At 47.7% G+C, this 17,824-nt stretch overlaps 1 protein-coding gene across 1 annotated transcript; it reads left to right on the top strand.

The window, feature by feature from the left end:
* Positions 1-367: 367 nt before the first annotated feature.
* Positions 368-14,225, top strand: LOC114686130 (N-acetylmuramoyl-L-alanine amidase). The gene is given in 9 exon segments (XM_028860762.2): positions 368-522; positions 794-841; positions 4,738-4,854; positions 7,796-8,178; positions 8,180-8,668; positions 8,670-8,802; positions 9,665-9,875; positions 10,788-11,085; positions 14,052-14,225. Coding segments are annotated over 9 exon segments (1,797 nt in total). The 5' UTR covers positions 368-428; the 3' UTR covers positions 14,076-14,225.
* Positions 14,226-17,824: the final 3,599 nt, after the last annotated feature.

The following is a 17,824-nucleotide window of genomic DNA, read 5'->3' as shown; positions in this document are numbered from 1 at the left end:
CAGGCAGGCAGGGATAGAGGAAAATACTGATATTTTCCTCACCTCTGAATGTGCACACATCAGGGTGTGCACTCATGTGCATGCACACACAAACACGCACACACATCCATGGACTTGTATACTCTCAGGTTTTTAAAAAGCAGGGCCAGGCTGGGCGGCGGTGGCGCACGCCTTTAATCCCAGCACTCGAGAGGCAGAGGCAGGCAGATCTCTGTGAGTTCGAGGCCAGCCTGGTCTACAGAGCGAGATCCAGGACAGGGACCAGAACTACACAGAGAAACCCTATCTTGGGGGCGGGGGGGAAAGCAGGGCCAGTGAGACGGTTCAAAGGGTAAAGGCACTCATTCCCAAGCCTGGTGACCTGAATTTCATCACTGGGACCAACACAGCAGAGGGAGAGAATTCATTTCCACAGTCCTCGGCCCCACATGCACCATGGCACATGTGCACTTGCATGGGGAGGGGGGGGATTAAAAGCAGAGGAGGAGGAAGAGGAAGACCCCAAGCTCTCCAGCATCCTGTGTGAGTGTTGGGTACATTGCAGGAGGTAGGGGTGGCACTAACCACAGGCTTCCTGTCTCTGCTGACTAGAATGTGGATGTGAAAGGTTCCCAGAAGGCCCACATGTTAAAGACTGAGTGCCCAGCGCGGGGTGCTAGAGGTGATGGAACCTTTAAGATAAGTGGAAGGAAGTCATTGAAGGGGACCCGACCCTTCCTTTCTCTCTGTTCTTGTATCTCAGCTTCTGTGAGGTAAGCAGCTTTCTCCACCATACGTTCCTCTCTCCTCACAGGCCCAGAGCAGTCAGGCCAACCGACCAAGGATTACAGCTACCGAAACTGTAAGCCAAAGGTTATTTCCTCCTTAAAAACTGTTTGTGTCTCTGGGTGTGATGGCTCGTGCCTTTATTCCTTGCACTCAGGAGGCAGAAACAGGCAGATCTTTATGCTTGAGGACACCCGGGTCCACATAGCAAGTTCTGGGACAGCCTGAACTACATAGTAAGACCCTCGAAAGAAAGAAAGAAAGAAAGAAAGAAAGAAAGAAAGAAAGAAAGAAAGAAAGAAAGAAAGAAAGAGAGGAAGAGAGGAAGAGAGAAAGAGAGGAAGAGAGGAAGAGAGGAAGAGAGAAAGAGAGAAAGAGGGAAAGAGAGAAAGAGAGAAAGAAACAATCAAGGGAAAGAGCAATAAAAGGGAAAATACTCAGATAACAGAACAAGCCTCCACCTTGCCCAGCAGAGTCTGTCTTACCTGGCAGCTGAGAGGTTCTTCTAGTGCAGACGGCAGCTGCAGAGCTGTAACTATCGAGACAGGGCACAGTGTACTAGACAGACTGACGTCAAAGCATCACTCCCAAGAATGGGCAGAATTTAAACTGGGTGTAGTAGTACATGCCTATAATCCCAACACTCAGGAGTCTCAGGTCGGAGGACCCTGAGTTTGAGGCAAGTCTAGACTACATAGCAACACCCTGTCTCAAAATGAGATGTAAATGATCCCAGTGTGATGGCACACACCTGTAATTCCAGTACTGTGGAGCAGTGGAAATGGGAGGATCCGGAGCTCAAAACCAGCCTGAGCTATGTGAGATTCTGTCTCAAAAAAGAAAAAAAAAAGTGAATTGGGGCTGGAGAGATGGCTCAGTAGTTAAAAGTACTTACTTTAAATGGGGATTGAGAGCCCAAAATGGCCACCTTTGGCAAGCATTAATGTAAGCCTAAGAACTGTAGCCATGCAGTTAGATTCTCCAGAAGGTAATGTATGGTAACTACTTTTTCAAGTATGTTTGAGAACATGTCACCCAGACACCTTGGAGATTAAGGATAACCCTGAAGGTCACTGACCTCCATTTGTTAACAGTAGCATACCAGCTAAGCCTTTTCATTTTCACAATCCTCTTCAAGCTGGTGTAGTACCTACTGCTGTGGGGTGTTCTGTATGTGAAATGTGTTGCTCTGATTGGTTAATAAATGAAATACTGATTGGCCAGTAGTTAGGCAGGAAGACTAGGTGGGACAAGGAGAGAGGAGAAAGCTGGGAAGTGGAAGGCTGAGGCAGAAAGACCCTGCTAGCTGCCGCCATGAGAAGATGTTAAGATACCGGTAAGCCACGAGCCACATGGCAAGTTATAGATTAATAGAAATGGGTTAATTTAAGATATAAGAACAGTTAACGAGAAGCCTGAGCCATTAGGTCAACCAGTTTAAATAATATAAGCTTCTGTGTGTTTATTTTATAAGTGGGCTGTCGGACTGCCAGGGCTTGGCGGGACCCAGAGAGAAAACTCCAGCTACAACCTACTTTTCAGGAGTGGCTCTGTGTAACATTTATTGGCCTCCTGAAATTCATTTAGCCCCCTTTGAAGATACCTTAAAATTTATGAGCCTGAATGTAGCCATTATGAAACCATTAGTTATGCTCCTTGTGTGCTGTCTGTTTTTTCTTTGTGGTTCTTAGTTGTTCTTTTGCAGAGCTGCCAGCTTAAGTCGTGCTGGGATCAATAAGTATGAGTCTTAAGTCTTCACCCTCCCCACCCCGCACTGCACTGATATTAAAGACAAAGAAAGACACCCAGTTTTTTTTTGGGGGGGGGTGTTTGGTTTTTTTGTTTGTTTGTTTTTGTTTGTTTTTGAGACAGGGTTTCTCGGTGTAGTCCTGGCTGTCCTGGAACTCACTCTGTTCCAGTTTGGCTGGCCTCAAACTCACAGAGATCCACCTGCTTCTGCCTCCTGAGTGCTGGGATGAAAGACGTGTGCCACCACCAACCAACATTCCCAACTTTTCAGGAGGGTTCTGGGAATTTGAATTCAGGTCCTCATGCTTGCCTAGCAAGAGCTCTTGCCCACCAGGTCTTCTCCCCAGCCCCTCCACTTCTTCTCTTTGTCAGGACCTTCCAATGCAGCTCCAGACAGTCTCACATTTTATCCTGCCTTAGCTTCCTAAATGCTTAGATTACAGGCCTGTGCCACCACAGCTGGCTTATCCATGAAATATGAGTACAGCCCATCTGAAAGGAGGCCAGCTATAATAAAAGAAGGAAGTGTGGCTACTAAATTAATTAATGAAAGCAATGAATTAGTGAACTTTAAGGCAGGGCCACATATGCCTGAACTGGTTATGCAGCCACAGGTCACTTTGAATTTCTGATCCTCCTGCCTCCACTTCCTGAATTCAGGGAATAAAGGTATATATCTCCAAAAAAAAAAAAAAAAAAAAAAGGTACTTACTTTACTTGATGCTGGGAACCTAAATCCAGATCCCAGTACCCACATCATGTAGCTCACAACAGCTTGTAACTCCAGCTCCAAGGGATCCAATGCTCTCTTTTGTCTGTCATAGGCATTGTTCTCTTATTCAAAAACCCACAGAGAGTCTGTTTGGGCCGGTGGCATGGCCTTTAATCCCAGGTGGATCTCTGAGTTTGAGGCCAGCCTGGTCTACAGAGTTCCAGGGCTACATGGTGATATCCTGTCTGGAAAACAAAAAATAAAAATAAAGCTGAACAAACAAACAAAGAAAAACAAAAACCAACCAAACGGAAAAAAACCACATACACACAAACACATGTTAACAATTAAAAACCAGTTGACTAGAGAGATGTTTTGGTGGATAAAGGCATTTTTTTTTTTTTTTTTTTTTTTTTTTGTGCAAGCCTGATAACTTGAATTCTATATCTAGATCTTGAAGTGGAAGGAGAACACTGAGTCCCAAAAACTGTCCTCTATCTCCACTTGCATGCCATGGCACATGCACATACCCACACCCCCACCTCATGGCCATACACTCTACCCATACATACAATAATAATACATTTAAATTCGCCGGGCGGTGGTGGCGCACGCCTTTAATCCCAGCACTCGGGAGGCAGAGGCAGGCGGATCTCTGTGAGTTCCAGGCCAGCCTGGTCTCCAAAGCGAGTTCCAGGAAAGGCGCAAAGCTACACAGAGAAACCCTGTCTCGAAAAACCAAAAAAAAAAAAAAAAAAAAAAAAAAAAAAATACATTTAAATTCAAACAGAAAAGCCTTTATATATATATTTGGGTTTTTTTTGTTTTTGTTTGCTTGTTTGTTTGTTTGTTTTTCCCCAAGACAGGGTTTCTCTGTGTAGCCCTGGCTATCCTGGAACTTTCTCCCTAGACCAGGTTGGCCTCAGACTCAGAGATCTGCCTGCCTCTGCCTCCAGAGTGCTGGGATTAAAGGCATGAGCTACTACCTAGCTTAAACATAGGAGTAGGGTTTCTTTTTTTTTTTAATGTTGTTATTGTTTTGAGACAGGGTCTCTCTACATAGCCCTGGCTGCCCTAGAACTCACTATTGTAGACCAGGCTGGCCTTGAACCCACTAAAGCCTTTTAAATAAAGTAAGATAAAAAGTGAAAGGGGAGCAGGGGATATAGTTCAAAGGTACAGTGCTTGCTTAGCATGCATAAGGCCCTAGGTTTAATCTCCAGTACTGGAAAAAAATTAATCATATTTTTTAAAGGGGGCACAAAAATTTCTGGAGTTTGAACTTCCCAGTCTACAGGCTTCTCTTGGCCTGGATCTGTCTTACTGACCTATCATGTGACTCTGGGCGGGGACAGGACAGGACATGGGAGACTTTGAGACCCAAATAACGTTGACCCAGACACTCTGCTCCCACACTCACTGCTTCCCGCCCTTAACTCAGCTGGGGTGAGGTGTTCTCCTGCTGCACTTTGATAAGTCAGGTCAGTTCTCACGAAGCTCTCTCCTCCCAGCACCTCTGACGTTCTCTGTTGGGCCTCTGCCCTGGAACTGGAGCCCCACAATGATGAAGGCCAGGGGTGTCCTCTGGATCCTGCTTGGATTGCTGCTGTGGCCAGAGCCCGGGACAGGTGAGTCCAAGGGCAGAGGCCTGGGGGAGGGGTGTTTGCCTTGTTGAACCCTAGTGGGGCAAGGATCCAGCTCTCGCAAACTGCCTTTAGGACACCGCACATATTCCCAGCCCCCATAGAGTCAAGGAAGGGGTGCCAGAGAGAAAACCTGGGGGCCTGGGAGCAAAAATTAAGGGTAGCTTCCTAGAAAAGGGACTCACCCAACGAGGATGGGAGGAGAGAGAGCTGGGTTTGATTGAGAAGCAGAAAAGACAGGATATTTTAAGAAAAAAACAAAATTACAGAATTAATTGCCCAAGGAAGAGCACAGATTCCAGACACTAGGGTATAGGGATTAAAATGGTCTGGACGCTCTAGGTGTGGAAACACTTGTCTGTATCCCCAGAACATAGGGGGCTAAGGCAGGAGGATCATGAGTTCGAGGCTAGCCTGAGATATATAAAGTGTGAGAGGTCAGCCTACACTATATAGCAAGCCCCTGTGACAAACTAAACAACCTGCCTTTCCGGATTCAAATTATACTTCCTGCACTTTCTATCTGTGTAGCCTGGAGCAGCTAACAGTTCCTCTCCATTTCAGATGCTTCATCTGTAGCAGGAAGCTAACGAGACGCTCTTTATAATATCCTGTGAGGATTAAATAAGTTATATATGTCACTTGGAGTGACCGCTGGCACATAGTAAATGTTTAAATAAACATTGGCAATTATTCAACAACCCCTAACTCCTCTCTGGACCTGGTAACCTAACATCTAAATTCCATTTCTTTGAAGAGGGAAAAAAAAATCTATTCTCTTCTTCCGCATGGGCTGTTTGTCTGCCCACCAGTCTGTGTGTCTGTTTGCTTGAGACAAGGTCTCATTTTGTAGGCAGGATGGGTTAGAACTGTGTAGTTCAAGCTAGTCTTGAACTTGTGGTGGTCGTCCTGCCTCAGCATTTTTTAGTGCTGGGATTACAGGCATGAGCCGTCATGCTCAGCTTCCTGGGTGTCGTGTGACTACTTCTGAAGCCATAATGAACATATGCTCCATATACGGTACGTATGGTGGACCAAAGAAATTATTCCATTTAAATCTAGCTCAGTAAACCAGTGAGCTTACTGAGATTGCTTATAGGAACATGGGTGATTCAAATGCAGCTACATCACCAAAAACCGAATGATGACTCACAAAAGCTGCATTCCTGTAGCTCCCTGCTGAACTTCCAGGCAGCTTGGCTGGTGGGAGTGTCTCTTCTTCCTTACAGTTGCTATTGCTTATATAACAATGGGAGAGGAACCTCTTAACTTTTCTGGGTTTTAGGAGTCTCCTGAGACTTCCAAGTTGGTTTACTTCCTGAGCCTTAGTAAGAGGCCTCAGATTAGAGAAAATTGCTACATAATCCTTGGGTATCCTTCAACATACTTTCCCTTCTAAAACTGCCCAGTTCTAATATGTCACCAAAAACTGTCTGTCTGAGCTGAAGAGATGGCTCAGTGGTTAAGACAGTGCACCATTCTTGCAGAAGACCCATGTTCTATTCCCAGCACCCACAGTAGATTTTTCACAACCACCAGTAACTCCAGCTCCAGTATATCCAAAACCTCTAGCCTTCATATGCACCTACACACACACACACACACACACACACACATACACACACACTCTTAAAAATAAAAAATATAAACCTTAAAATAATAGTAACTTTTTAATAATTTATCTTTATTTTATGTATGTGCATTGGTGTTTTGGATGCATGTATGTCTGTGTGAGGGTGTCATAAACCCTGGAACAGGAGTTACAGACAGGTGTGAGTTGCCATGTAGGTTCTAGGAATTGAACCCAGGGTCTCTAGAAGAGCAGTCAGTGCTCTTAACCTCTGAGCCATCTCTCCAGCCCCAAGAGTAATTTTTAAATGATCTGTCTTTACCCCTACATATGTAGAAATTCTCCATGCTTTTGTTCATTGCCAACACTACACCACCAGCCATCTTCCTCTCTTACCTCTCTACTGTCTGCCCCTCATTATCCTAGCACCTTGAAAATCCTTCCCATATAACAATCTTAGAGTGATGTCTCAGTCTATCGTTATGAAAGTACACCATGACCACAGCAACTTTTTTTTTTTTTTTTTTTTTTTTTTTTTTTTTTTTTTTTTTTTGGTTTTTCGAGACAAGGTTTCTCTGTGTAGCTTTGCGCCTTTCCTGGAACTCACTTGGTAGCCCAGGCTGGCCTCGAACTCACAGAGATCCGCCTGCCTCTGCCTCCCGAGTGCTGGGATTAAAGGCGTGCGCCACCACCGCCCGGCAGACCACAGCAACTTTTATGAAGGAAAGCATTTAATTGGGGCTGGTTTACAGTTTCAGAAGTTTAGTCCATAATTAGAATGGTAGGAAGCATGGTGGCACACAGGCAGACACTATGCTGGAGGAGCTGAGAGTTCTACACCAGGATCCACACAGGCAGCGGGAAGAAGAGAGAGAGCCACTGGGCCTGGCTTGGGCTTCTGAACCCCCAAAGCCCACCTCCAGTGACACACTTCCTCCAAGAGGGCCACACCTACTCCAACAAGGCCACACCCACTCCAACAAGGCCACACCTACTCCAACAAGGCCACACCTCCTAATCCCTCTCAAGCAGCACCACTCCCTAATGACCAAGCATTCAAATATATGCTCCTATGGGGGACATTCCAGTTTAAACCACCACAAATGCCAACCTGGCCAAGCCTCTTTCCTGCTCATAATCTTGCCATGGCTCCCCAGTGTTCATAGACAGTCCAACCTCCTTAACCAACAGGCAATAGTCTGGGTGCCTCAGTTTCCTCCTCTACACAACACAGTGCTGATCACAGTGGTGTCGGATGGAGAGGTAGGAACATTAGGAAAATGTGACATGAACAGGGGGAGGTTCAGGAACAAGTGGAGCTGGGTTGCTGGGCTGACGCATTCTCTCCTCCTGCAGCATCCTCCTTACCCCTGGTCATGGACTCCATCATCCAGGCCCTGGCTGAGCTTGAGCAAAAGGTGCTGATGACTGAGGCCAATCGCACTGCCTCTGCGTGGATTCTCTCAGCCAATAACTCCAGCCCCCACAATTCTCTTCACCAGCACTTGCTGCGGAAGGCACTGAGCCACAACGCTACAGAGCCACAACACTCACTGAGCCCAGAGCTTCAAGCCCTGATTTCCGAAATGGCTCAACATAGTGTAAAGGATGGGCAGGAATACGGAGTGGTGCTGGCACCGGATGGCTCCACTGTAGCCGTGAAGCCTCTGCTGATTGGGCTAGAGGCTGGCTTGCAAGGGCACAGTGTTACCAGCTTGCCTTCAGACTGCCTGGCCACCCCCTTGTGATGCTGGAGACACCTTTACAAACATTGGAGCCATCTGGTCACAACTCACGGAGGCCTCCACAAATGCCTCTTCTACAGATGCTGGAGCCACTTTACCAAATGACAAAGCCAAGACTCCCACCACTGTGGACAGACTCCTGGCAGTCATCTTGGCTGGAGACTTGGGTCTGGCATTCCTCCATGGTTCCCAGACTCGGAGTCCTCCAGGCCTGGGAACTGAGGGTTGCTGGAACCAGCTTTCTGCCCCCAGGGTCTTTACACTGTTGGATCCCAAGGCATCCAGGCTCACCATGGCTTTCCTCAATGGTGCCTTGGATGGAGCTCTCCTTGGGGACCACTTGAGTCAGGTCTCTAGGCCCCGGCCACCCCTCAGCCACCTGCTGAGAGAGTACTATGGAGCTGGGGTGGCTGGAGAGCCAAGGTTCCGAAGTAACTTCCGAAGGCAGAATGGGGCTGCTCTAACTTCAGCTGCTGCCCTGGCCCCAGCAGGTGTGGAAGGCCCTTGTCCTGCTACAGAGGCTGGAGCCAGGACAATCTCATTTGCAGAACATGAGCCAAGAAGCGCTGGCTCAGGTCGCCACCTTAGCTACCAAGGAGTTCACTGAGACTTTCCTGGGTAAGGAAATCCCCTGGCCCCTCAGAAAATAGATGGTCTCAGCCTGCTGCGGTCAGTGGAACCCAAGGCCCAGGAAATCCAGGGGGCACAGCAGAGTCTGTAGATAGGGGCAGCTACATGGTCAAAGAAATGCAAGAGTCGGTCCCTGAAGAATAAATAGGAGTTCATTTGATTTGATTTTTTAGAAAAGGGGGTTGGGGAGTATAACTCAGTTGGTAGAGTGCATGCATACGACGCTGCCTCCAATCCCCAACACCACAGTACACTGTACACAGTGGTGAACGCTCGTAATCCCAGCTCTTAAGAGGTAGAGGCCAGAGGATCAAGAGATATCAAGGGCAGCCTGGGCTTCAGGATACCCTGAGCTCCAACACACACACACACACACACACACACACACACACACACACACACACACGGTAGCACACAATTGAAAGTCAACCCATGGGGTCGGATTTTTTTTTTTTTACCTGTTTTATTGAGACAAGGTCTACATAACCCAGGCTGGTCTTGAACTTGCAAGCCCCCTTCTTTAATCTCTCAAATGCTGGGATTAACAGGGATGCACCATTATGCTCACACTTTTGGGCTTTCTCCTGGAAGTGGTAGGACACATTGTGGATCCCAATGCTATCTATCTATCTGTCTGTTTATCTACCTATGTATCTACCTACCTACCTACCTGCCTGTCTGCCTGTCTGTCTGTCTGTCGTGTGTGTGCCCTCAGAGCCAAATCCCTGGCCTAAAACTAGACTCTTGCCAAATCCTGGAGGCCAGAGGGATGCCTACAAGTTCATTTTAATAGAGATTCAGTCTTCCAGAAGGAAACGCTTGATGATCAGAGTCTCCCTTGCCCCTTAAGGATGCCCAGCCATTCTCCCTCGCTGCCGCTGGGGAGCCGCACCTTATCGAGGCAACCCAACACCACTCAGGCTGCCGCTGGGATTCTTATATGTGCATCACACGTACGTGCCAGCGCCACCCTGCACCACCTTCCAGAGCTGCGCCGCCAACATGCGCTCCATGCAGCACTTCCACCAGGACGTACGCCACTGGGATGACATCGGCTACAGGTGGACCTGGCCTAGGCCACTGTGGGAGAGTCTGGAAGGCAGGGAGTAAAACAAGTGGGCGGAGACTGGCAAGTAGAAGTAGGAGTTTGTAGTGGGCGTGGTCAAGAACCAGGAGGTAGTCAGGATCAGGAGCAAGGTCCTGGATTGAGGTGGGGCTATAAATCCGGCAAAGGATGGGGACGGGAGAAGAGTGAAAAGGCACTTGTCCAGTCCTTAGGGATGGATTCAGAAAAGGTAAGGCTTTTGTTTGTTTTTTTTTGAGACATAATTTCTCTGTGTGGCCCTGGCTGTCCTGGAACTCACTCTGTAGACCAGGCTGGCCTCAAACTCAGAGATCCACCTTCCTCTGCCTCCAAGTGCTGGGATTAAAGGTGTGCGCCACTACCACCTAGCTGCCTCTTCTTCTTCTTCTTCTTCTTCTTCTTCTTCTTCTTCTTCTTCTTCTTCTTCTTCTTCTTCTTCTTCTCCTCCTCCTCCTCCTCCTCCTCCTCCTCCTCCTTCTCCTCCTTCTCCTTTTCTTCTTCTTCTTCTTCTTCTTCTTCTTCTTCTTCTTCTTCTTCTTCTTCTTCTTCTTCTTCTTCTTCTTCTTCTTCTTCTTCTTCTTCTTCTTCTTCTTCGACAAGGTCTCATAACTGGCCTGGAAAAAGCTGGCTTCGAACTCTTGAAGTTCTGCCTGCTTCGAACTCTTGAAGTTCTGCCTGCTTCTTTCTCTGAATTAAGGCATTCTGCACCATTCTGCAACAAAGGTTTCTGGGGTACTGAATTGACACTAAATTGGATGAAACAGATGCTGGGTACCGCACTTGGTGTCATATGGCACAGGGACAGAATACGGGGCGTGGCAAGGTTGGGGTGTGGCCAGCTAAGGGGCATAACCGCCCTTCTGCACTTTATGTCCCATCCCCTCCACAGTTTCGTGGTAGGCTCCGACGGCTATGTGTATGAGGGCCGTGGCTGGCACTGGGTGGGAGCGCATACGCGCGGCCACAACTCCCGCGGTTTCGGCGTGGCCTTCGTGGGCAACTACACTGGGTCGCTGCCCAGCGACGCAGCACTGAACACGGTGCGCGACGTGCTCCCGAGCTGCGCCATTCGCGCAGGCCACTTGCAGGCGGACTACAAGCTGCTGGGACACCGCCAACTGGTGCGCACTGACTGCCCCGGGGAAGCGCTCTTCACCCTGCTGAGCACCTGGCCTCACTTCACAGAGGTGAGTCTGCCTGCCCATGTGCCTGAGCTTAGCCTGTCACCCCTGCGCCTTCGAAGCACGAGCCATGAGCCAGGAGCCAGGCCCTGCCTTCAGTCACCACCCATGGCATCGTCTGTCTGTCCTATCTATTCTGACGACACGACTTCAGCTCTGGCCCTGCCTCAGCCATCTTTTCTTTTGCCTGACTCCTAACATCTCTGCGGGCACCCCTCTGACTTATAACCTCAGTCTGATCTTCATTACTCACAACCATTAGATTACAGGCCTCCAGCTGCCCAGCTCTCTCCCCCCAGATCAGGCCACACCCACCGAAAGTCTCTCTGAAATTGTATAGCAGGCCATTGTAGCCTTTCTGATGCTGACACTCGTGTCCAGGAGTTATGACAGGCTTCCCGGGGGTACACACCACAAATAGGGAGCCTTCCAAAGTAACAATTCTCTACAAAGTCCAACTTAGTTGTTTTCACTGAGGTAACTTACAGGAATGTAAAGGAGGGGTTCCTTACAGGATCGAGGATGACTTAAAAACAGCCGTATCATGGGAACAGCCACCTCAACACAGGTGATGAGTCATGAAAGCTGCAACCCTGAAGCTCTCTCTACATGACCTGCAGGCAGCTCACTAGTGGAGAATCCCCTCTGGGCAGTTGTTGGCAGCTGCCTTGGTCAATCCCATCCCCCATCTTGCCCCACCCCCACCCCCCACCCCCGGCAGTTGTTTAAGTTTCCATCTAACCAACCTGGATGAGGGGCCCTCATTCTTTCCTTTAGGACTATTTTGATTCATAGGAAATTGCTATATAACACTAAAGCAATCTTGAATTATAAAGTTTACCCTTTTTTTAAAAAAGATTTATTTTATTTGTATGTGTCGGCATATATGTATATGCATTACATGCAGGCCAATGCCCAAGGAGAGGAGAAGTGGAAATCCGATCCCTGTAGTGGAGTTCACCAGCCTTTGTGGGTCACTTGACATGGGTGCTGGGAACAGAACCTGGGTCATCTGCAGAGGCAGTATGGCTCTTAACTGCTGGCCATCTCTCCACCTCCCACTTTACCTTCTTATTTAAGCCAGGCATGGTGGCACAAGCCTTTGATCCCACATTCGGGAGGCAGAGACAGAGGCAGGTAGACCTCTGAGTTCAAGACCAGCCTGGTCTACAGAGCAAGTTCCAGGACAGACAGGGCTACACAGAGTGAACCCTGCCTCCAAAAATAAAATAAAGTTTTGTTTTTTGAGGCGGGGTTTCTCTGTGTAGCCCTGACTATCCTGGAACCTGCTCTGTAGACCAGGCTGGCCTCAAACTCAGAGAGATCCACATGGCTCTGCCTGTGCCACCACCGCCCGGCTAACAAAATCTTATCTAGTGCTTGACTGCTTTCCTGATTGTTGGCAGCAGACCATGGTGTGAATACCCACTCTTAGCTCCCAAGCCCACACTCACCCCTGAAGTATATCAGAGCCAGGGACTCCTGAGGTGTTTTGGAACTGAAGTCTCTCTCTCTCTGGGGCCCTGTCAGGATTGTTTGTGGTCTGGTGATACTCAAATAAAGCTACTATCAGAAGAGCAATTTGTCTTAGGTCCTTACTAGCGAGCTTTACCGAAGCCCAAGTCAAAACCCTTCTGCCTACACCACCTTATCCCAGGCCACCTAGCCTAGAGCTCACTCCAGCCTCCTATCCAGAAGCCTTCTGCTCCCACAACACTAACCTGAACTGTGGCCCTTCCCCCGAAACGCTTGCCTGCACATCCTCAGTCCAGTCTCTACCCCTGCTCTGCTTTCCTCTGCTCACCTCAACTGAAGGGTTCTTGATAGCCTCGACTCCTGAAGATTCTTGTGGTTTTGGTTTTGGTTTGTTTTGTGGGTTACCTGCCAAGACTCCTAAAGATTCTCACATTGAAGCAATCTAGACATAGCCAGCCGAAAGTCTCATTCTAGACTCTGACTTAAAGCACTAACTGACCACCCCAGGGCAATCCCCATTACCTGTATCTGTTTTGTTTTGTTTGTTTGGGAAACAAAGTCTTGAGGTCTAGCCCTCGCTGGCCTCCACCTCAAGTGCTGAGACTGCAAGGTTTCCTCATGTATCACATCCAACTGCTACTTCTTTTTTTCTCTTCTTTTTAATGCATGTCTGTGTATGTGTGAGCGTGTGTTCTGATAGCTGTGGTATTAAAGGACCATTTCCTGTGTCATCCTCAGGAAAACCATCTACTTCCTTTGAGACCAAGTCTCTCACTGGCCTGAAGCTCACCGAACAGGCTAGGCTTACTGGCTAGTTAGCCCCGAGGGTCCTCTTGTCTCCAGATGCCCAGTGCTGGGACTGGAAGCTGCCACTTTGGCCAGCACCTTTATGTGGGTTCTGGGGGTCAAACCTGGGTCCTCACATTTGCAAGGCAAGCACTTAGCTGACTGAGCCATCCCCTGGTCGTCGCTTTGGGTTTTTTAAGACAAGACAAGCCCAGGAGGGATGATGTCGAACTGCTGACCCTCCAGTCTCTACTTATCTTGCCACTCCTTTTCATTAAGCTATGTTCTCATCCCGCCCTTGCCTGCAGGCAGGTTTGCGATTGGCTTGGTTTGTTTAATAGGGACTTGTTATGAAACCTGGATTTGTTTTTGTTTTGTTTTGTTTTTTTAGACAGGGTTTCCACCATGTACCCTCAAACTCATAGAGATCCCACTTGCCTCTGCCCCCTAAATGCTGGGATTAAAGGTGGTAAAGGCCTGGGCTACCACAGCTGGTCCAATGTTAACCTTGAACTTTCAAAATCATTTGGCCTCAGCCTCCCAAGTGCTGGGATTACAAATGTTTCCCCACCACACCCAACCGCAGTCAGCTTTGTGTCCACTCCTTCACTTGGGACCCCTAGTCTGTCCCATATCCAAGATTCCATAGCAAGAAGGGCAGACCCAACCGTACATACACCCTAAGTCTCATATTCTCTTGCTTCTTCTAGGTTGAAAACCAAAAACTCCTCTGACAGAACCGTGAAGATCCAAGAGGCTTCTATTCCTGATGGTTCTTTGAGCAGCCACAGACCACAGACCTCCAATAAAGGGACCACTGAAAGGAAATCTCTATGAGCATCGTCTTACTTAGGCTTTGCTCAAAAGCCAACTCAGTAAATGAATTTTAAAAAAAAAATCCTTAATAATAATAAAAAAAAAAAGCCAACTCCAAACAAAATGCAGGCAAAGTGTGTGGCTGAGTGGTAGAGAACCTAGTTGACAAGAAGCCGTTTTGTTTAGCCCTGGCTGTCCTGGACCTCGCTCTGTAGACCAGGCTGGCCTCGAACTCACAGAGATCCACCTGCCTCTCCCTCCCGAGTGCTGGGATTAAAGGCGTGTGCCGCCACCGCCCAGCCAAGACTCTTGATCCTAACTCCAGCAGGACAAAACAAAGCTGGATGTGGGGGCTCACATGTGTAATCATAGCATTTGAGAGCTTAAGGAAGGAGGATTGCTTTGAAGCTGTGGGTCCTGAGGACCACTGATTCATAACAGCGAGTACTAGAGAGTTAGAATGAAAACGGAAGCAGTTCATTTTACGGCTGTGCAAGGTCAAATGCCAATGAAAACGGCAAGTGAGCTCCCTTAGGTTCTTCTTTCTAGGCCTGAATTCCATCTCTATCCAACACTGCAGAAACCAGGCATGAAGGTGCACACCTGTAATTCCACGGCTCAGGGACAGAGGGCAGAAGAATCAGGAGTTCATGGTCATCCTCAGATATATAGGAAGTTCAAGACCAGCCTGGGATTCAGGAGACCTTATCTCAATGTGTGTGTGTGTGTGTGTGTGTGTGTGTGTGTGTGTGTGTGTGTGTGTGTGTAAAGCTAGAGCCATGACTCAAATGATTAAGAGTACTTACTGCTCTTTCAGAAGACCTGGGTTCAGTTCCTAGTACCCATACAGAGTTTCACAACTGTCTGAAACTATGTATGATCCCAGGGGATTCAATGCCCTCTTTTGACCTCCAAAGGCAACAGGCACATATGTGATACACATACATACATGCAGACAAAAAAAAAAACAAACAGAAGTTCTCCTACACATAAGAATAAATATATATTTTTGAGACAGGGTTTCTCTGTGTCACTTTGCGCCTTTCCTGGAACTCACTCTGTAGCCCAGGCTGGCCTCTAACTCACAGAGATCAGCCTACCTCTGCTTCCAGAGTGCTAGGATTAAAGCCGTGCGCCACCACCACCTTGTACATTGTCCCATTTTCAAAGCACGAGTTTCAGGACAGGCACAATAAGGAGAGCATTAAACCAAGTGTGGGACGTCAGTGACTGCCAACACTATATGCCCAAGGAGCCATCCTTATCCTTCCCACTCCATGAATCCAACTCCCCTCATACAGAGTCCACTATGTAGCCCAGCTGGCTTCAAGCTTGTGGCATGTAATCTTCCTGTGTGCACCTAACCAGTCCAAGGATTCCATGTGTGCACTGCCCCACGGATTCTTGTTATCCTGGCCCTTGTCCAAAGTCTTCTTTTGACTTGGGACCATCTTTTGTTCTCTTCTCATGCTCCAGATTGCAAAGGTTAGCTCCCTGGGGAAGCCTTACCTGACTTCTCCAGCCTGAGAAGAGTGGCATTTTTGCTCACCTGGTCATCCTTCCTCCAGTACATCTGTCTCCTCCCAGTCTTCCACACAAATTCATAAGGTCCCATTGGATTCAGGACCTGTCCCCCTCCCCAGACTGTGGGGAACAGGAGGACAGAAATCACATTTATTTACTCTCTTCCCCCACCCCATCTAGCACACAGTCAGCACTCAGGAAACATTTGTCAAATGTGACCTTTAAAATGTTTTTAATTCTGTGTATCTGTGTACGGGTATGTGCACTTGCAGCACTGAGTGTAAGCACACTCAAGAGCCAGACCTGGCTTCAGGTCATGTGGAGCTGGACATAAAGATGCTTGTGAGCCACCCAGGCCATAACATTTCTTGCTTAACCTCAGAGTCATCTCTCCAGCCCTTGAATGTGAGCTTTTTGAGACTGATACCATCATCCTTTACGAATAAGGAAGCTCAGAGAGAGGAAATGACTTGTCTGAGGTCACAGTGAGAAAGAGGATGGCCAACACTCCAACCTGGGTCAGAATGGTGCTGACTCACCCCTGCCAGAACATTTACCTCCTTCTTTTTGGTTAATTTTTTATTGTATTTTATTTGTTTTGCGTGTGCATGTGTCATGCAGAAGAGTGTAGAGGACACCTTGTGACAATCAGTTATCTCCTTCTGCCATGGGGTCCCAGGGAAGTGCCTTTTATCCACTGAGCTATCTTGAAGGCCCCACCTCTTTTCGAAGTAAGTATCTATCAACACATCAAAGATGCTGGACAGTACACCAAAATTCACCTCAAAGAGATTTCACAACAGAACATACCCAGGCCATCAGCACCAAACCCCAAACCAAAGCATGTTAAATTTATGTTGTATGAATTTCACTTGCATTTAAAAATAAATTGGGGATGGGGGCTGGAGAAATTGCTCAGCAGTTAAGAGAACATACTCCTAAACCCACGCTTAGTTCTCAGCACTCATCGGGCAGCTAACAAAGAGCTGTGACTCAGGAGAATCCAGTGCTTCTGGCCTCTACGGATACCCTCACACACAGACGTATTCTACTCCCTAAACACACACACACACACACACACACACACACACACACACACGCACGCACGCACGCACGCACACAGGGTGGGGGTGCCTTTTAATACTGATCACAGTGATTAATCCCAGCATTCAAGACACTGAAGCAGGAAGATCAAAGGTTCAAGGCCAACCTGGGCTACATAGAACTTGTGTGGAAAAAAAAAAAAAAAGACATACAGGCTAAAAATATAGTCAGTTGATGAAGTTTTTGTCTAACACAATGAAACTCTGGCTTGAGTGGGGGAATAAACCAAACCAACAAATAAGAAGGCTGGATATCTAGTGCACACCTCTAATCCCAGCACCTGGGAGGCAGTGGCAGGAGGATCAGAAATTTAAGACCAGCCTTGTCTACACACCAAGTTCAAGGCCAGCCTAGCATGATTGTCTAGGTCTCCTTTGACCCAGCAATTCTCCTGCTAGGAAAACATGCAATAGACATGTCCACCAAGACTGCAACTGATAGCCGGGCGGTGGTGGTGGTGCACGCCTTTAATCCCAGCACTTGGGAGGCAGAATCAGACGGATCTTTGTGAGCTCAAGGCCAGCCTGGGCTACCAAGTGAGCTCCAGGAAAGGCACAAAGCTACGCAGAGAAACCCTGTCTCGAAAAACCAAAAAAAAAAAAAAAAAGACTGCAACTGATAACTCCAAATAACCTGGGTGTTCACTGATGTCAGAACAAACACTTGGCGGTGTCTCCATCTGAAGAGTATCATGTAGCAAGGAAAATGAGGACGTTCTTGAACTAACGCTGTCAGGAGGATCACAGTGCTAAACTAAAGCAAAAGCTGAAGAGTATACATTGAGTGAGTCCGTTCATTTAGAGTTCTAATCCTTGCTGGGAGTGGTGGCACACACTTAAAAACCTAGCACTTATGAATCTGAGGAGGAGATTTTCCATGAGTTCAAGGGCAGCCAGGGCTGTATTTCAAGACCCTGTTTCAAATAATAAAAAGGAAAGGCAAGAAAAAAGAAAGTAAAACTTTCAGAACCAAGCAAATGAAGATACTGCAAGTCGGGGAATCGGGCTGGAGAGACGGCTCAGTAGTGAAGTGTGTGCAC

This window comes from Peromyscus leucopus, chromosome 22 (genome assembly GCF_004664715.2).
Source record: "Peromyscus leucopus breed LL Stock chromosome 22, UCI_PerLeu_2.1, whole genome shotgun sequence".
NCBI lineage: Eukaryota > Metazoa > Chordata > Mammalia > Rodentia > Cricetidae > Peromyscus > Peromyscus leucopus.
This window is presented reverse-complemented; position numbering and strand designations above follow the sequence as displayed.